This window comes from Xenopus tropicalis, chromosome 4 (genome assembly GCF_000004195.4).
Source record: "Xenopus tropicalis strain Nigerian chromosome 4, UCB_Xtro_10.0, whole genome shotgun sequence".
NCBI classification, from domain to species: Eukaryota; Metazoa; Chordata; class Amphibia; order Anura; family Pipidae; genus Xenopus; species Xenopus tropicalis.
The window spans coordinates 11,011,105-11,031,960 of record NC_030680.2 but is presented as its reverse complement, the minus strand read 5'-3'; the positions used below and the strand labels follow the sequence as shown (position 1 = coordinate 11,031,960).

At 46.3% G+C, this 20,856-nt stretch overlaps 1 protein-coding gene across 3 annotated transcripts in view; it reads right to left on the bottom strand.

The window, feature by feature from the left end:
- The window catches only part of slc1a2 (solute carrier family 1 member 2), a 62,777-nt gene that overhangs the window by 20,901 nt on the left and 21,020 nt on the right, over window positions 1–20,856 (bottom strand). For 2 of the 3 annotated variants that reach the window (XM_002937294.5, XM_004913345.4), the window contains exons 2-4: window positions 4,680–4,819; window positions 4,356–4,508; window positions 354–604 (exon numbers count right to left, since the gene is read on the bottom strand). In XM_002937294.5, coding sequence (XP_002937340.1) covers window positions 354–604; window positions 4,356–4,508; window positions 4,680–4,819 — 544 coding nt within the window. Of the gene's footprint in view, window positions 1–353; window positions 605–4,355; window positions 4,509–4,679; window positions 4,820–7,177; window positions 7,551–20,856 lie in introns of those variants that run through there. The other variant, XM_031900435.1, reaches the window with a different exon arrangement.

Below are 20,856 nucleotides of genomic sequence, written 5' to 3'. Positions count from 1 at the left end.
CATTTCTCCTGGGCCCTTAGCATGGGAATATCCAACCTGCATAAGGGATGTCCAACTTCCGAGCATCTGAAAGCAGAGATCTTGATATTTTTTTACCAGATTGGGGTCTTATATTTAACTAGGAGACAAAAACTCCATCGGTAGGCCATATCCAGCCCCCATTCCTCCAACTGGGCAGCACCATTATAGACCAAGGTAATCTGCACACCGTCTCTAATTTTTCATTATTTCACATTCTCAAGCCCACTCTCTCATTAAAAAGCTTATCGCCCTAGCAACCAGCCAGCAGTCTTCAGTGTAAGTTGGGATTTTGCATGCCTTTCCCTGGAAACAAGAGCAGGAAAGCTTCCTACCTGCTGGAAACAAGCCTGCACCAGATTCTCGGGAAACAGGTTCCGGATCAGATCCAGAAAAGCGTCCAGACTGGAGACCTCGTCATTCTCTTGACCCTTCCCAAGTTGCTTTTTAAGCTTGGGGTCTCCTGGATGAATGGCCAAGACCAAGATGACACCCAAAATAGCAGCAATGATGGTGGTGGACATGTAGTAGATCATAGCCCTCGTTCCAAGGCGGCCACTTGACTTAGCATCCAAGCCCGCAAGTCCTAAAGGTCAAAGAAAGGCAACATAATATGACATAAAGTCACATATAATCAGTGGCCTTTATCCCTTTCTGACAAAGCCACACTCAGTAAAACAAGTTAGGGAGCACTGGACAAGCCATGGTACTAGAAAATAGCTTGAGCGGCCCCTCAAGTGCCTGAAAATACCTGTAGACATTTCCACAAGAGCAGTTTCCATTAACAACGAATCAGGCCTTTGCTTTTATTTTATAACTAGTAGTAGACTGTTCAAAACAAATTTCTGATTGGTTGGTATGGGTCTCGGGCAGTTTAGCATCATATACGTACAATTTACCCTGAGGTGTAAATTAATCTTAATCTGGCCATAAACTCTATGTTGCGCTTGTTTGGAGAGGTTGGTCGTTTCCCCCCAATATGCCCACCTAAGGTAGGTGATATCGGCCTAATCCAATCATGTGACCCTAGAGCCAAACAATCAGATTACAATGGTGGGAATATGAGCTGTCAGTGAGAGGACAATGTGGCCCTTGATCGGACTGAAACATCAAACCTGTCCTATATCACTGTAAAGGTGGCCATACATGAGATTATCTCCCCATGTATGAGGCCCCCTGATGATTGATATCTGGTCAAAAACTGCCCAGGTGTTGATTGAGCAGGTTTGATTTTCCCGTCGGATTGGGGACAACATCAGCTCATCAGCCTAATGCCCTAAGCCCTAGGTCTAAATGATCAAATTAGCCCGATATCGCTCATCTTAGGTGGATATGTTGAGAGAAGATCCACTCGTTTGTAGAGGTGGATCTCACCATGTATAGCCACCTTCTGCCAACATGGCCAACACATTCCGACATCTGTCCAGAGGCAACCAGAGTGCAGACAAAAACAAACCTTACTGTTTTGTGGGGCAGGCCTCCTCGGATGGAGCGCCCAATGGGAAGGCAGGGGGACTATGTGGCACTGGGATGCCCCCTATGTCGTTTGGTATCGTATGTTTGACTCTGTTTGACTTCGTAATTGACTATAACCATTAAATGTTTTTTGAATATTTCATATTCATTGTGGGGCCGACGCCTGCATTTGCACCCCCCTCCCCACGGGCGACTTATCTGATTGTGCGCAAGTAAGAGCGCCAGATTAATGTGATTCCGACTTCCAGCTGTCGTGGGGGATTTAATTGCTCGGTGCAGAGCGGAGGCTGCAGATGTTTTATCTGCTTTGCTTTTAATTGTGGGGGCGAGAGCCGGATCCCCTCACGTTTCCCTCTGATTAGAGGCTTGTACAGCAAAACCTACACAATCCCACACAGGCACTCAGTTCCGCCGCGTCGCCCAATAGCTTGCACTCCGCTTCCAGAAATATAAACCCGCACCTCTCGCTGGGGTCCATGGCATTGAAAAATACTATACAGGTATCGGACCCCTTATCCAGAAACCCATTATCCAGAAAGTTCCGAATTACGGGAAGGCTGTCTCCCATAGACTCCATTTTAACCAAATAATTCCCATTTTTAAAAAAATGATTCCCTTTTTCTCTGTAATAATAACACAGTACCTGTACTTGATCCCAACTAAGATATAATTACCCCTTATTGGGGCAGAACAGCCCTATTGGGTTTATTTCATGGTTAAATGATTCCCTTTTCTCTGTAATAATAAAACAGTACCTGTACTTGATCCCAACTAAGAAATAATTACCCCTTATTGGGGGCAGAACAGCCCTATTGGGTTTATTTCATGGTTAAATGATTCCCTTTTCTCTGTAATAATAAAACAGTACCTGTACTTGATCCCAACTAAGATATAATTACCCCTTATTGGGGGCAGAACAGCCCTATTGGGTTTATTTAATGGTTAAATGATTCCCTTTTCTCTGTAATAATAAAACAGTACCTGTACTTGATCCCAACTAAGATATAATTACCCCTTATTGGGGGCAGAACAGCCCTATTGGGTTTATTTAATGGTTAAATGATTCCCTTTTCTCTGTAATAATAAAACAGTACCTGTACTTGATCCCAACTAAGATATAATTACCCCTTATTGGGGGCAGAACAGCCCTATTGGGTTTATTTAATGGTTAAATGATTCCCTTTTCTCTGTAATAATAAAACAGTACCTGTACTTGATCCCAACTAAGATATAATTACCCCTTATTGGGGCAGAACAGCCCTATTGGGTTTATTTAATGGTTAAATGATTCCCTTTTCTCTGTAATAATAAAACAGTACCTGTACTTGATCCCAACTAAGATATAATTACCCCTTATTGGGGCAGAACAGCCCTATTGGGTTTATTTAATGGTTAAATGATTTTATTAGCAGACTTAAGGTAGGAGATCCGAATTCCGGAAAGACCCCTTATCCAGAAAAACCCAGGTCCCGGGTATTCTGGATAACGGGTCCCATACCTGTACTTTCATCCATCGGTCTGAAAAGGGAGAGAGAACCCCGGGCATCACAGGTGTCAATATAGAGTTAAAGGGGAACTAAAGCCCTACAAAGAATAAGGCCAGAAATGCTACAGGTATTTCAGCAGCTATCTGGTTGCTAGGGTCTTATATCCCCCAAGCAACCAGGCAGTGCATTGATTAAGAGACTAGAATATAAATGGAAGAGGGGCTGAATAGAAATATCAGTGACCCCCAACACACTAATTGTTAACGTAAAGGTAAACCGCCCCTTTAAATGAGCGAGTTGGAAACGTTCTATCGGGGGTGTCTAGAAGTTCTAGTTCAACAGCAACTGGTGGGTCCCAGTTTGTCCACAATGGGTTTATGTTTCTGCGCTCAGAGAAGGGCCCCAGACTTCCCGTGTTACCCCCCGGGGGCCCATTTGCTTCTGTGCAGAGATTCGGGTCAGCCATCAATATTTATTTAAAGGGGAGCTGCCATATAAATACAGACATCTGCAGGGCCGTGCGTTACAGCTGCGACCCAACATCCCTGTATTCATGTTTTATTACTGTTTGTTTGAATGTTTATAGGGGGGGGGTGATAGCCTCATCACAACTCAAGGGGGTTCCTATTTCTGGCATAGGCGGCCATTCGGAACGGCAGTTAAACATTATTGCACGCTTGGTTTATTATGTGCAGTGCCGTGTCTGGCAATACAGCGGTTTTACTGAGTCAGAACCAGCAGTGCAGGGAATATAAGCAGCCAGATAGGTGCTGCTTTCAATAACAGTTACAGCTGGATTGAACTATAAAACCACTGAAAGTCCAAGGGGACCAAATTCAAGTAAAAGCTCATTATAGGCCGAGCGCTAATTAGCAGTATGGGTCTGACAGCCGGCAGTTTGATTTATCTAAGCAACACGAGCCAATTAAAACACTTCTAAAGTTTCAGTGTCTGAACTGCTGGTGCATTAGTCACCAAAAAAATGGGAATTTAATATTTTAAAGGAAAACTTAAGCCTTTTTATACTGAACTTAGTGGACAAGTCCAGTTTTACCGGCAGGTAGGAGCAGGCATAAAAGGGGGCTACTAGGTTAAATGGGCGGAACCATGGCATTAAGTGGGCTGGGCTATGACGTTGCGGCTGTTGGAAGGAGGATAATGGAGGGCATCCAGGACGAAATAAGGTAAGATCTAGGCAGATTGGGGTGGTTCGGGGAGGATCGGGGGTGGGCCATGGGCTAATCTTAAGGGCATTTCTGCATTGCCCATGTGGTTGAAAAAGATGAAGAAAAGTCCCCATGAGAGATGCAATGGCTTTGGGTTGACTTGTAGGCTTTTACTGGACTTCTTTCAGTGAATCCCAATCAATATTACCTGTAATCAAACTGGAAATGATCAGGGGAAGGATCAGCATCTTCAGCATCCTCATGAGAATGTCTCCAGGGAACGCTATCACCATGACAATATCGGGATGGATGGGGGAGGCCATTCTCAGCAGCCCCCCGGACACTGCTCCCATAATAACACCTGGAAGCACAGAAACACAACCTTCAGAGGTAGCCTAGAACTTGGCTCTTGTAATGGTCCAACAAAGATCTGGGAGATGGGTGTTTATAAGTGGAACCTAGGTGGGCCCTAGCATTGGGCATGATCTAAATAACAGGGCCACACCTTGGTGATGGTTACTGCTGCTCTTACCGAATACTGTCAAGGAGAGCAGGAGGTTCCCTCGAATTTTGTCGCATATCCGCAGGCACGGCGACCTTGGCCGAGTTTCCTCCGTTACCAAATGGCTTTCGTGCATTCGTACCTCCACTTGCTTGGGCGTGTTGTTGGCACTGAAAAACACAAGAGGCAGTCACATCGGTGCCCATGTTGAGCCAACTGGATCATGGTTTTCATATACCCGTAGGCTCAGCGAATCATCTGAACCTTTTTGTTTCTATGGGTCAGGGCACCAGGGATTGTCATGTCGCACATGGGGTAAAACTTTGGGAATGAGATGTTCTAAACCAAACAGTCCAAGAACACCAATCAGAATAAGCCTTCTGAATGAGCTTATATACTGGGCCACCGCTAATGTCCATGAGTTCAGTCCCCCTCTACCCTGGAACAAACATGAAGTGACCAGCGTGGTGACCAGTGACATTGTCTTCTGTAGCCTTATGCCCCTCCCATCCCTGCAGGCCGGCTGCTGGGGGCAATGGGGTGTAGGGTCTCAGATAAGGCAGAACCTCAATGGATTTGATCAAGAGCTGACCAATACACTTTGTGCATGTCTCCTATGAAAACCATGCCAGGTCCAAGGAGCAAATTGGGTGGCTTCCATCATTACTGCTACTGGGCTACTGAATCCCTGCTGCAACCCTATGACCGTTTCTCATTTCCCATTGTGGGATGATCTTGCTATTGACATTTTACTAACAGGATACTAAGGAGGAGTAGTTAATGGATCAGAGCGGGGGCTGCATTGGGGGCGATGTTCGGGTGGTTTGGGGGTACACCTGTGCTTTATACCTTGTGCAGGAAAACTATACCCACAGAATGAATACTAAGCCAACAGATCATCCATACAGTTCATATCATATTCATGGACCCATAGACCCATAGACCATATAGATATAAGGGATGCACTATAACACAGCACCCGTGTGTTCATGAGGAGAGTACAAAGACCTTTCCCAAAGGCAGGGTGCTAATGGGAGGGAAATAAACTGAAAAATCCCGAGCTGTTATTCTTATTTAGAATCTTCACAAAGGGGGAGATGAAAGAGAATGAGCCCCTGCTAACAGGTGTATAATGTACATATAAGATACTGATTGGGTGAGCCTTTATGCATACTTAATTAGAACTGCTTCAGACATCTAACATAGAGAGAGAGGGGGTGGGTCAAAGCAAAGAAGAAGATGTTTCTCAGTTTAGTTAATAGAATGTTCTGGGAGAGGTACGGTGCTTGCACTTTGGCTGTCAGGTAGGTATAATGTGCCGTAAGTTCCCCTTTACACACACACATTTATATGCTAACTAGTATTTTTAGCTGGAAAAAAAAAGCCCTGACTATTTAGGAGCCTCTTGTGATTTATCAGGAAAAACAAAGCGGCACAGATGCACCCCGAGCACAAATATGGAGACTTTGCCAGTAAACAACAGTTTGAGTTATTTTGCTTAATTTAATTTGTATGCGTTGAACATCTGTCGTACATTTCAGCGATCACCATGGAAACAGAAAAAAAATAATATATCAGCAGGGATATTTATAGCATCTCTCAGGATGGATATTTATAGGATATGGTGTCACACTGGGAAGGTGAGTGATTGTTAGCTCTTTCAGCAACTGTCAGTGTACTGTCTAAGGGAAACACTATGGCACCTCCTACCCATTTGTATAAATACAAATATACAGAGAAGGAATGTTCTGGGCACACAATAAGCTGTACCCCCATACTGTACTGTCTAAGGGAAACACTATGGCACCCCCTACCCATATGTATAAATACAAATATACAGAGAAGGAATGTTCTGGGCACACAATAAGCTGTACCCCCATACTGTACTGTCTAAGGGAAACACTATGGCACCTCCTACCCATATGTATAAATACAAATATACAGAGAAGGAATGTTCTGGGCACACAATAAGCTGTACCCCCATACTGTACTGTCTAAGGGAAACACTATGGCACCTCCTACCCATATGTATAAATACAAATATACAGAGAAGGAATGTTCTGGGCACACAATAAGCTGTACCCCCATACTGTACTGTCTAAGGGAAACACTATGGCACCCCCTACCCATATGTATAAATACAAATATACAGAGAAGGAATGTTCTGGGCACACAATAAGCTGTACTCCCATGCTGAGAGGAGGTGTGTGTGTGAGCTCCAGACTGTGAGGGTTTCCCAGGCCCTTTTTGGGTCTGGGAGGAGTGTTTTTTTACCTGCAAACCTTGCAGGTTGTGAGGGTTTCTCTCAGGAGATTTCTTTATTTTTTTTTTCTCCTGCATTTTCCCCAAAAACATTTCCTCCAAAAAATGAGGAAGAAAGTTGTGGTAACTCCGGGTAAAGGAGTGAGGATCTGCCTGAGATCCAGCAGGAAGGCTGCTCCCCCCAATCTGGCAGCAGCGGCTGAGAGCAGTGAGGTGCGCAAGGAGGTGAAGGCTATGGCTAAGAGTGACAAGGAAGGAGAAAGTACCGGCACGTGCGGCGTTCCATCTGTAATGGAGGTCCCCGAGCGAGCGAACACCCTGGACGACCAAGCCGAGGTTACTGCAGAGAGTTGCAGTTCTGCTGCGGAAAATGGCAGTTCTGTTGCTGGGAGCTGCAGTTCAGAGGCAAGCCAGGAAGCTGCTGCAAGGCATGCTGGGACCCAGGAGGGAAGTGCTGCAGGCTGCGAGGCAGCCATGGAGAGTGCTGAGGCCGCAGGCTGTGTGGCTATGGAAGTGGCTGAGGAGGCGCTGAGAGAGAGTTCTGAGACTGCTGCAATGGCCCAGGTAGGAGCAATACACCTGTGTGATGGGGGAGAGACAGCTGCCAGCAATGGCGCTGGGAAGCCAGAGACTGTGGGCTCAGCTGGGCCCAATCAGAACCAGATAATCAGGGCTCTGAGAGACATCAGTATTCTGGAGGAGAAAAGGAACATTTTGGAGGGGAGTATAGACAATATGGTGGCTGGACTGGGGGCCCTTAGGGGGCACAGAGAGCAAAAGCAGTTCATAAACGTGATTATATGAGTAAGGACTTGGGGGACAGTGACAGTAACATTACCGGGGTTCTGGCAGTTATAGAGCCCTGGAGAGAGCTTTATCATAACCGCAGGAGGTTCCAGGAAATGGAGAGAAACCAACTGAAAAAGGTTTTGAAAGACTCTTTTGCTTTTCCTAAAGGGACTGTGACTCCTGCGGGTGGGAATGGGGGTCCGTCATGTGCGGATTCCTGGGATCCACTGACTAATTCTTTGCCATGCAATAATGTTAATACTGTGAGTGTGTCTGGTGGGAGTGTGCCTCATGTGAGTGGGCAGTGTAACATGGCTGCTGGGAGTACTGGCATAGCTGCTGGGAGTACTGGCATGGCTGCTGGGAGTACTCATATGGCTGCTGGGAGTGCTGGTATAGCTGCTGGGAGTACTCATATGGCTGCTGGGAGTACTGGTATAGCTGCTGGGAGTACTCATATGGCTGCTGGGAGTGCTGGTATGGCTGCTGGGAGTACTCATACGGCTACTGGGAGTACTGACATGGCTACTGGGAGTACTGGCGCGGCTGCTGGGAGTACTCATATGGCTGCTGGGAGTACTGGCATGGCTGCTGGGAGTACTGACATGGCTGCTGGGAGTACTAATATGGCTGCAGGGAGTACTGACATGACTGCACCACTGACTGATAAAACCGTATGTGATGCTGCAGCAAGAGTGGGTGAAAGTGGTGCCACAGAGGGTGCAGGGAATCCCCCTGTAAATACCGAGAGTGAAGGGGCACAAGGGAGGAGAGGTGCCTGGGACGGTAAGAGACTGTTTCAGCAGAATGTCTCTATGGCGGGTGAGAGTGCTGCCAGTAGGAGGAAGAATGTAGTGAAGATCAAGTGGGAGAAGGAGAGGGGTGAGTTCCCGGGGCGCAGGTTTGTGGGCAGGAATCTCATCAAACAGTCCCTGGGTTTTACCCCTGCAGACGTAAGTGGGCTGATAAGTGTCACAGACACTGAGTTTGATCTTGGCTTCAAACTGTCTCAGGGGTTGGATGATTTCTGGCGCAGGTATGAGGGTAAAAAAGGTGCCCCAGAGTGGGAGGGGTTTAGGGTGACCCCAGTCTCCAGGCCCGACACCAAGACAGTCACCATCATGTTTAAGACTGAGTCTGTGCACCCGGATGACGTGCTGATCTGGCTAAAGAGACAGTGCACCGTTCTGTCCCCCTTCACCCCACTGTATGATGAGGAGGGTTTCTGGGTAGGAGGTTGGAAGGTGCAGGTCAAACTGCACATGAATCTCCATGTCCCCAAGCACCTCCCCAATTCCTTTTTTATTGGGAAGGACAGGGGCGTTTGTTTCTACCCCGGCCAACCCAGGGTGTGCTTCAAGTGCGGATCAAACAGGCACTTTGCAGTTAAATGCACAGTTCAAAAGTGCGCCCTCTGTGGTGAGACTGGGCACCCCAGTAAGGAATGCCAGAAAATCCGCTGCAATTTGTGCTTGAAGTTAGGCCACGCCCACAGCTCTTGCCCCGACGCATGGCACAATATGGTGGCAGAATGTTCTAATTTGGAGGAGGAAATGAGCCTCTCAATGGAACTTCTGGAGGAAGGGGATCAAACCTCAGAGGTAGTGGAACCAGAGAGGGAGGCTGTGCAGCCTGAATCCTCTGCCCCAGTTACTAAGGTGATGGGTGGGGCACAAGGGAGGTTACCCAAGGGGAACAGTGGGAAAAAGGAAGGAGAGCAGAGGGTCAGTAAGCCTAGAGAAGAAGGGGAGTGGAGTGTGGCGGGGGGAAAATCCTCAGAGAAAAATAAAAACATTCCCCCAAAAATGACGGTAGCAACAGACAACAGATTTGTCCTGCCAGATGGTAAAACCTGGGGGGATCTCGCTGAGGAAGAGGAGGAGAGGCTGCGGGAGGAGGAGAGGAAAGAGGAGAGGAAGGCTAGGGCCTTGGCAAAGAAGGACAGGAAAAAAAGAGAGAGAAAAGAGAGTGGGGAGGAGAGTCAGGAGGCAGAGTCCCCAGGGGAGGAGGTGGTGGTTGACCTGGAGGGGGCAGAGAGCACCCCAAAAGTTCAGGTGAAAAGAAGGGGTGATGAAGGGGTTGGTGGTAGGCAGAAGCAAAACAAGACCTAATGATGGATCATCCTATCCCATTCCTTACAGCCAATGTCTGTAGCATTAAGAATAAGAAGACCAGATTTTTGGCTTTTGATTTTTTTTAGAAAGGTGGAGGCTGAAATCCTTTTCTTGCAGGAGACCAGGCTCACAACCAGAAGTGAGGTTTTTGAAGCCAAAAGAGATTGGTGGCACGGGCCCTCCTTTTGGTCTATTGCTGAGGAGCCGGCAGGAGGGTAGGAATACTTTTCAAAAATGTTCAGGGGTTGGAGATTAAAAAAATCATAGAAATCCAGGTTGGGCGTTGTTTGATGCTTGACATTGTATTCCAAGGGAATCTGATCAGATTGATCAATGTGTATGGCCCCCAGGGGCCCTCAGAGAGAAGGGAACTCTTATTAGAGATCAAACCGTACCTGTATACATCAAGTCCAGTCATTTTGGCAGGGGACTTCAACCAAGTCCTGAGGGCAGTAGACAGGACTGGCAGATTCTGTAAATATGAGGGTTCATTTATGAATAAGTTGGCTGAGGATGCGGGTTTAGTAGATGTGGCCACATGGGGGGGTCGGGCAGGCAAACATACGTATTTCTGTGGGCAGAGGAGCAGCAGAATAGATATGATTTTTGTTAAGAAAGGTGAATCTTTTACAGAGGTCTGTGAGAAGGCCGTTGAGTTCTCAGATCACTCGGTACTCTCCTTTCTGTATGGTATGCGGAACCAGCCCAAGATTGGGAGGGGTTTATGGAGACTTGATGTAGGTTCCCTGGAAGGAGAACAGGCAGAACAATCTTTTGAGGATCTGCTGCTGGTGCAGATATCAAAGGTTGAGCTGTATGATTCTCTATCTGTATGGTGGGATGCAGCCAAGGATTCTTTCCGGTCCCTCTTCAAGTCTATCTCTTATAAAAAGGGAGGGAGAAGGAGAGGAGGTACCAGTCCTTAAGAAAGGAGCTAGAGGTCTGTATTTCGGAAGGGGAGGGGGCTGAAAAGCGAAACCGACTCAAGCAACTGATCAGGCAACATCAGTACAGCCGGTACAAGTCTTTGGTTCTGGAAAGAGACTATGGGGCTTCTGTTTGCCCAGATCCTTGCCAGAACTGCAAAGAGGTTGTTGAGAAAAAGCTGGTTGAGGGTCTTTATGACTCCCAGGGTCATTTTCATAAGTCAAGGGAGGGGATCTTGGAAGCCGTTAGATCTTACTATGTTGGGCTTTTCAGGGAAAGAGTTTTGGATAAGGGAAAGACCGAGGCTTTCTTGAAGGCAACCCCAGGTCCCAATGCTGATCATTTGGATTTTTCCACTTTGGAAGCAGAAATAACACTGGAAGAGGTGATTCAGGCCATAGACAAACAGCAAAAGAAAAAGGCCCCAGGGCCTGATGGTCTAACAGCTGAGTTTTACAAAAGATTTAAAGACAGACTTGCTCCTGTTCTTGTTGAAGTCTTCAATGAGAGTTTGGAGAAGGGTAGTCTTCCTCCCTCTATGGGATACTCTTCCTTGATCCTGCTTTCAAAGGGGAAGGACTCAAGGCATGTTGAGAATTGGAGGCCCATTGCTCTTCTTAACACTGACAGAAAGATTCTTGCAAGAATTCTCTTTTCAAGGCTAAGTAAGTTTGCTGGCACTTTACTATCTTCTTTTCAGTACTGCACAGTGGAGGGACGTAGCATTTTTGGAGCAGTCCTTACAATAAGAGAGGCCTTAGAGAGGTGCAAAGTCCATAAATGGGGAAAGTATCTCCTGACCTTGGACCAAGCAAAGGCTTTTGATAAAGTTAATCACCAATACCTATGGGCTGCTTTGCTGAAATACGGCATTCCGGGTCAGTTTGTCAGATGGTTACAGACTTTGTATCAAGGGGCAAGAAGCTTTCCATTGATTAATGGTTGGAGAGGCAAAGACTTTGAGGTGGGAGCAGGGGTAAGACAGGGGTGCCCTCTCAGTCCACTTTTGTATGTGTTTGCTCTGGACCCTTTCCTAAGAGCATTACAGCATAGTGCATTGGAGGGTGTTCGGTTTCCCTTGAGTCAGCCCTTTAAGTTAGTAGCCTACGCGGATGATGTGACCATTGTTCTGTCTAGACCAGAGGAGGCGTCTATGGTAATGGAGCACATCAGAAGCTACTCAGAGGCCTCTGGGTCTCTTGTCAACCAAGAAAAATCGGAAGCTTTTTGGGTCTTAGAGGAAGAGCCGGGTTTCCAACTAAAAGACTTCCCTGTAGCCCCAGAGAGGATTAAGATCTTGGGTGTAAAATTTGGGAAGGGCGATGATGCAAAGGCAAATTGGGATGAGAAACTGAATGCCTGTGCAGCAAAGGTTCAGCGATGGAAGGCTTGGAGGCTGACCTATAGGGAAAGGATTAACGTTATCAAGTCTTTCTTGGTCCCTCTGCTTCTGTTTGTCTCTCATATCTTCTTGTTGCCAGAATCTTTCTACGCAAGAGTCCACAGTCTGTTCTTCCAAATGCTCTGGGGGAGCAGACTGAACCCAGTGAAAAGGGGAGTAACTTTCCTGCAGAGAAAGGAGGGAGGTTTGGGCATGCTGTGCCCGGTGGCTTTCTTCTGTGTCATATTCCTCAAATGTAACCTTGGGGGTATGGCTCAGGGGAACGACTCTCTGTGGGAGAGCAGTATTAGGGCCTGGGTATCGCCTTTTATCAAGGACTGGCTGCTCAATGATAGGCTGAAGAGTGTCCGGATAAGAGGAGGTTGTGTCCCACCCCATGTAGCTCAGGCCTTGAAGCTCATTAGGAAGTGGCACATAGGGATGGAGGAACTCAAGTCTGCCCCTAGGAGAAACATTTATTTCAGGATTTTGGAGGTTTTCTTTTGTGTTCCCCTTGCTCTGAGAGACTGCACGAGCGAGACCCTGGCTCTGAGCCTAAAGTTCCTAAACAGTAAGAGACTGCCCAAAAAGTTTCAGGATAACGCTTGGCTCTCCCTCCAGGGGAAACTGTTTGTCAGGGGGAACCTACGGTATCTGAATGTGGGGGACAGGGAATGCCCCTGGGGCTGTGGCACGGATGAGACCCAGGAGCACTTTCTGTTAGACTGTGTCATTACCAAGAGCCTCAAATCTTCCCTGGCAAATACTTTACAGTTGGGTTTTTTGGAGAACTTGAATTATACGGAGATGGCGTACGGGATAGTGGGGCGTGAGTGTGCTAGCGCGGTAACTACGGAAACCCTGTATCTTATAATATCTGTTATGCGCTATTATCTGTGGCATATGCGCTGCAAGTTAACCCTCAGTCAGAAGAGAGAAGCAGTGGGGCAAGTCACAGGGGCAATTGTAAGGGAACTTGCTTTCATTAAATCCAGAGAGACTGAGCGAAAGGCAGAGAATGTTGCACTCTGGGTAAATGTACATTTTCATTTGTGATTCTTCTTTGCTTCTGAATTTCATTGAGTAAAAATGTGATGCATTTTTGTTTGCTTTTCTGTTTCTGAAATGTTTATATTTTACTTGTAATGTTTTTACTTTCAATAAAATCCCTACCCATATGTATAAATACAAATATACAGAGAAGGAATGTTCTGGGCACACAATAAGCTGTACCCCCATACTGTACTGTCTAAGGGAAACACTATGGCACCTCCTACCCATATGTATAAATACAAATATACAGAGAAGGAATGTTCTGGGCACACAATAAGCTGTACCCCCATACTGTACTGTCTAAGGGAAACACTATGGCACCTCCTACCCATATGTATAAATACAAATATACAGAGAAGGAATGTTCTGGGCACACAATAAGCTGTTCCCCCATACTGTACTGTCTAAGGGAAACACTATGGCACCTCCTACCCATATGTATAAATACAAATATACAGAGAAGGAATGTTCTGGGCACACAATAAGCTGTACCCTCATACTGTACTGTCTAAGGGAAACACTATGGCACCTCCTACCCATATGTATAAATACAAATATACAGAGAAGGAATGTTCTGGGCACACAATAAGCTGTACCCCCATACTGTACTGTCTAAGGGAAACACTATGGCACCCCCTACCCATATGTATTAATACAAATATACAGAGAATGAATGTTCTGGGCACACAATAAGCTGTACCCCCATACTGTACTGTCTAAGGGAAACACTATGGCACCTCCTACCCATATGTATAAATACAAATATACAGAGAAGGAATGTTCTGGGCACACAATAAGCTGTACCCCCATACTGTACTGTCTAAGGGAAACACTATGGCACCTCCTACCCATATGTATAAATACAAATATACAGAGAAGGAATGTTCTGGGCACACAATAAGCTGTACCCCCATACTGTACTGTCTAAGGGAAACACTATGGCACCCCCTACCCATATGTATAAATACAAATATACAGAGAAGGAATGTTCTGGGCACACAATAAAGTTCCCCATACCTTAATTCTGAAAATAATTGGGTAAAACCCAGCCATAAGTATAGATATAAATATACACATAAGGGATTTTATGACCATACCATAATACTCAGTTGGCTGTATAATATAACCCATTCCCATAATTACGGGGTAGTTTCAATTTTATGCTTATTGGGCAAATCCAACGGAGATATTTTACTGGAATCATCACACTTCATACAGATCCGTTATCTTCTCACAGCCCCTCGGCACGTTGGCCTCCTACGTCACAAAATGGAAATATCTCCCCGTGATCACAGGAATAAAGCAGAATGATTGCTCGGCTTACTAACGTGTGAACCACAAGCAACCAGCTGTCTGAGGAAGATGAAAGAATCGTCTATTTCTCAGAAATAAAGCAAAAAAAGACACACAAAAATAACCCTGATTATAACAGAAACCTGAGAAAATCGGTCGCAATTTGAACATTTCTGTTCATTTTTCTATTTTCCCTTTGTGTCTAAATTAATTCCATTTTTTGAAGTGAGGAAATTAGTCTGAATAGGTTGATGAAATTTCATTTTGGGAAATTGGAAAAAGCCCAATTTAAAAGGGATTGAAATGAAGCCCAGATGTGCCAGTAAGAAAATTGAGAGAAATTGATTCGGAACATTGCATTAACCTCAGGCATGCCGATAAGACGACTGAGGAAAATGGATTCAGAGTATTAAATGAAGCCCAGATATCACTGAAGAAAATGGAATTAGGGTAGCGCATTAACCTCAGACATGGCAGTAAGATGACTACAGAAAATAGATGTAGAACTTGTATGTATGTATGTATATCTTTATTTATAAAGCACTACTTATGTACGCAGCGCTGTACAGTAGAATACATTAATACAAACAGGGGGTTAATAAGATAATAGACAAATACAAAGTATAATAATAAATACAGATAAATACAGCAGCAATAAGTTAAGAGTCGAGGACACAAGAGGAAGGAGGTCCCTGCCCCGTAGAGCTTACAATCTATATGGGAGGGGTAACTAACAGACACAAATAGAACTTTGCATTAGGCCCAGACTTGTCAATGTACAAAACTAATGGAAAATGGATTCAGAGTATTAAATGAAGCCCAGATATCACTGAAGAAAATGGAATTAGGGTAGCGCATTAACCTCAGACATGGCAGTAAGATGACTACAGAAAATAGATTTAGAGCTTTGCATTAGGCCCAGACTTGCCAATGTACAAAACTAATAGAGATGTAGCAAATACAGAATTTATTGTAGGATTCAGACAAATTCTAGCATTTAGGCAGGTTTCGGAATGAGGCTGAACCAAATCCGAACCTTAACGTCATATGGCTATCCTGGGGTGGGTGGAGAAAGGGGGCGACCTATAAGTGCCGAAAAAGAAATCCAGCACTGAGCAGAGAGGTCTGGTCTGACTCCATTGTCCCTTATACAGTTAAGGTCCCCATACACGGGCCGATTGTAGCTGCCGATATGGGTCCCTTGGAACGACTCAGCAGCTAATTGGCCCGTGTATGGGCAGAAATGACGGCCATACCCGACCAATATCTGGCCTGAAATTGGCCAGATATCGATCGGGCAGGTTAAAAGATTCAGTCGTTGATGTGGTCCCCGAACCGACTGCCCCATTGCCGCCATTATAATTCGATAGTTTGGCCCCAGGGCCAAAAGATCCAATTAGCCTACAAGTTCCCCGATATCACCCACCCGTAGGTGGGGATATAGGGAGATGATCCGCTCGCTTGGCGACCTCACCAAGCGAGCGAATCTTCACGTGTATGGGGACCTTTAGAGGCAGAAGTCTGCACGTTGGGGTTACACTTAAATTTACAATGTTGGGGCCACTGACTCTCACAGCTTAAGGCTTTAACTTCCCCTTTAAAGTAGACAGTATATTATATTATATATTGCTGCTGGCTGAAACGGTGAGAATGATTGTGAAAGGGTTAATCATAGGGGAGGGTGGGTTTGGGTACACGCGTGACCGTACTTGACATGACATGCAATTAGCAATTTGGGTAAGAACATTTCAATAAGTGACAATTGACTAATTACTTGAGCCTCCCAGTTATGTCTATGGGGAAGCCTGGGAGAATTCGGCTGGTAATGAGCCTGCTGCTAATTCATTTATAGTCCGGCCCAACATGGCCAATAACCGGGAGCCCCGGTAGGCCCTGCACCCCCCAGTCTGACCCTGTCAATAACGAACAAATAATTATCACTTGCTTTACACGTGTGCCCCCCCCCCGCTCAGACCCCCGTGATCTTCGACACAAACCAGAAGTGGGCGTTGCCATTAAATACAAGTGTATAAAGTGGATATAAAGCCTGCTGCACAGCACGGCTCAACCAAACTTTACTCAGTTGTTGCTGAACTATAAATCCCAGAATAATGTAACATATAATGAAGGGTGAGGCATGCTGGGAGCTGTAGTCCAGCAACATCAGGGTTGTATTTTTAAAAAGGGGATACAAACCCAGCCATGATGCTGCCCCACTGCGCCCCCTAGTTTTGCTATAGAAGCTGCCAAAATACATAATTATAGATGCAAGAAAATTCACCAATGAGAATTCTACTGATAAAAACTTCATTATAAATGCAGAAGAAGTGACCAATGAGAATTCTACTGATAAATAATCAGGCCTTGGTTAATTACCAGCCAGGTGTAGGGTTTCCACTTTTAAAAAGAAATATACTGGCCTGTGGGGGGGGGCGGCAAAAAAAGGTGTGGTCTGGGATGTAATATGGGCGGGGGAATGATGAAAGAGGTGGGGCTATGGCATCACAGACGTCCAGAAGAGGCTCGGGAAGGGGAAAGAGGAAGGGGTAAGTTTTTGGCAGGTTCTGGGCAGATTGGGAGCTTTAGGCTATCACAAATTTACCGTCAATGAAATTGCCGTTAAATTTGTATTACTATCTCCGGCCTTGACAGGCGTTCTACCAGTGAGGCCAGGGAAGTACCAGCATGGAGGCCACCCTATCTGAAAAAGCTCCACAGGCCTTACCAACCAAGAACCCTTCTAATTCCAGTAGCCACATTCCAGCCAATGGTAAAGCATTGATATGAACAAGGAAATGAAAAATATGTTTGACTTTATGGTGCATTTTGAAAAGATTTTTACAGAATACACCTAAGCCGGAGCTGCCATATTGCCCTATGCGCTCAAGGACGATACGATGAGAATACAGGGATTTCTTGGCTCAAAAGCAAGAACTAAAGAATAAAGAAAGGACGTTCAACACAACAAAACAAGCAGTTGTTGATATCCTCCTCGTTACATGCTGGTTATGCCGCTGCCTGTGCTGCACTACTAGATAGCCAAGCACTTCCATCTCATAAACACACTGGGCTGATATCTGATCCGCCATTGGCTGTGAAAGCCTGACTACAACTCCCTGCCAAGCCTTGTTCTGCGAGAATGAATCTAATTCCTGGCTGTCTCCTGGGTATGAATGAGAAGCAGAGAGGAGTTACTCGGAATTACACGGCCGGTGGAGAGTAATGGGGGTCACTGCGCTCCGAGCAGATTCCCCTGATATACTAAAGGGGTCGGGGGCCTAGGGAAGGCAGGCTTAAACGCCGCACAATTAAAGTTTATATGATCCCCATTGGGGTTGAACATTTCCCAAGGAGCAATAGGGGTTTTATATTAATGAACTGAGTGGCTGATTGCTTAAAGGGGAAGTAAACCCTGCTGCACTGCTCAACCTTATTTTATTTAGTCGTTGCTGGACTACAAATCCCAGAATAATGTAACATATAATGAAGGGTGAGGCATGCTGGGAGCTGTAGTCCAGCAACATCAGGGTTGTATTCTTAAAGCAATATTGCACAATAAAACTTTCCCCAAATCCCCACAGCCAGCGACTGCTTTAAAATGCGAAAAAACCCTCCAATGAGAATCCCAGCTGATCTGTATAAATCCGGCTCCATGTTCTCTGTTCCTGCAATTGGAGTTGGGAGCATTAAACCCAGTTTCCCAGCACTGAACAAGTCTGCCCTTATCCCCATGTCTGATTCCTGTGCCATATAATGAGGGGAAAATGCCATCATTATCTCTATATGTAAGGTACCAGCAAGGGGCCTGACACAGTGCTGGGAATCAGCATTCTCATTGGTCACGCTTCTGCGTTTATAATGAAGTTGTTTATCAGTAGAATTCTCATTGGTGAATTTTCTTGCATCTATGATTATGTTTTTTGGCAGCTTCTATAGCAAAACTAGGGGGGGGGCAGTGGGTTTATATCCCCTTTAGCTATATCTGTGGGTGGGATTTAGCTCACAAGCATGAAGCTTCCTATTGACTGTTCAGTTCCACCCTCTGCTTGCCCTAAGAGCTGCCCCTCAGAGAGGTATGAGCACTGAGGAGGATAATATAAATGTATATATACACATAAAGGATAAGCAGAGTGAAGCCCAGTGCTAAGGAATCTCAAGAGAAGGTTTATTTGGGTCCGAAGGGCTTAGCGAATGCCTTTTATCCTCTTTCCCAGCTGCTCCTCTCCGCTGTGTGAAACGCGGCGCAGCAATCGTGCCATCTGCTAAGGGGCTGCTCACGGAAGGCAAATCCCAGTAACATTATGTAACCCATCAGGGCCATGTTGTGATATGGGCTGCAGTGTTTATTCTGGGGGATTAATGACTTCCTCCCCTAAACAAACGCAGAGATGAAAGGCATCAAGTCAGCACTGCTGTTTGGCAGAGGAAAGGTTAAAAGTGCAGCATATAAAATTGCACCCCCCTAGAAACCCCAGCCACTTTCCAATTAAAGGGGATATAAACCCAGCCATGATGCTGTCCCACTGCGCCCCCCAGTTTTGCTATAGAAGCTGCCAAAATACATAATTATAGATGCAAGAAAATTCACCAATGAGAATTCTACTGATAAAAAACTTCATTATAAATGCAGAAGAAGTGACCAATGAGAATGCTGATTCCCAGCACTGTGTCAGGCCCCTTGCTGGTACCTTACATATAGAGATAATGATGGCATTTTCCCCTCATTATATGGCACAGGAATCAGACATGGGGATAAAGGGCAGACTTGTTCAGTGCTGGGAAACTGGGTTTAATGCTCCCAACTCCAATTGCAGGAACAGAGAACATGGAGCCGGATTTATACAGATCAGCTGGGATTCTCATTGGAGGATTCTTTTGCATTTTAAAGCAGTCGCTGGCTGTGGGGATTTGGGGGGAAGTTTTATTGTGCAATATTGCTTTAAGTATACAGCCCTGATGTTGCTGGACTACAGCTCCCAGCATGCCTCACCCTTCATTATATGTTACATTATTCTGGGATTTATAGTCCAGCAACAACTGAGTAACGATTGGTTGCCTGACTGCTAATAATGAATTAATATAATAATAATTGCAAATGATCCCAGAATCGTCAATGCCCACATGATCTAATCATGGCTCTAATGGGCGGGGGGGGGGGGGGTGACAAAGGCACATTAGGAACATTCCAGACCTCACAAGTCACCCCGGTGGGTGAGAACAAGAGACCCGTGAAGTCTGGGAAAGGCAGCAGGAAGCCATGGCATTTGGGCCTCAGTCCCTGGAGGTGATAAATGGCTGAGAGCACAGTCTCTCCCTAAACCCCCTGCCCAAGGCCCTTATTTATACTGTGCCTGCCCAGACCCGGGGAGATTTATGGAGTCCCTTTCCCCCTCACTGCCAGCTCGTATATCTTTACTGCTTTATACATTCCTCTCCTGACACTTGTGTATGTGCAATGTGGGCCGGGGAGAAAGGAACATTTATTATTCAGGAAGCAATATATCCCCATACATCAGCCCCTAGTCTGCGGCTCTCTCCCTTCTGTATTGCACCCAAATACTCTGTCTTGTTCAACGGAAAGATCCTAAACATCATTTGGGAATGTTCTTTGTTCAGCAAGAGAAATATCAGTCTCGTCGTTCCCTAGGGAAACCTAAAGGCACAGAGCCCCACATTATAACCCAGTCACACACATAAAGTTTCCTGATGGAGTCCCAGGGGGAGGGCATGGAGTCCCAGGGGGTGAGCATGGAGTCCTAGGGGGTGGGGATGGAGTCCTAGGGGGTGGTGATGGAGTCCTAAGTGGTGGTGATGGAGTCCTAGGGGGTGGGCATGGAGTCCTAGGGGGTGAGCATGGAGTCCTAGGGAGTGGGGATGGAGTCCTAGGGGGTGGGGATGGAGTCCTAGGGGGTGAGCATGGAGTCCTAGGGAGTGGGGATGGAGTCCTAGGGGGTGGGCATGGAGTCTTAGGGGGTGGGGATGGAATCCTAGGGGGTGGGGATGGAGTCCTACGAGGTGGGGATGGTGTCGTAGGGGGTGGGGATGGAGTCCTAGGGGGTGGGCATGGAGTCCTAAGTGGTGGGCATGGAGTCTTAGGGGGTGGGGATGGAATGCTAGGGGGTGGGGATGGAGTCCTACGAGGTGGGGATGGTGTCCTAGGGGGTGGAGATGGAGTCCTATGGCGTGGGATGGTGTCCCAGGGAGTGGGGATGGAATCCTAGGGGGTGGGCATTGAGTCCTAGGGGGTGGGGGTGGAGTCCTAGGAGGTTGGGATGGAGTCCTATAGGGTGGGGATGGTGTCCTAGGGGGTGGGGATTGAGTCCTAGGGGGTGGGGATAGAGTCATAGGGGGTGGGGATAGAGTCCTTGGGGGTGAGCATGGAGTTCTA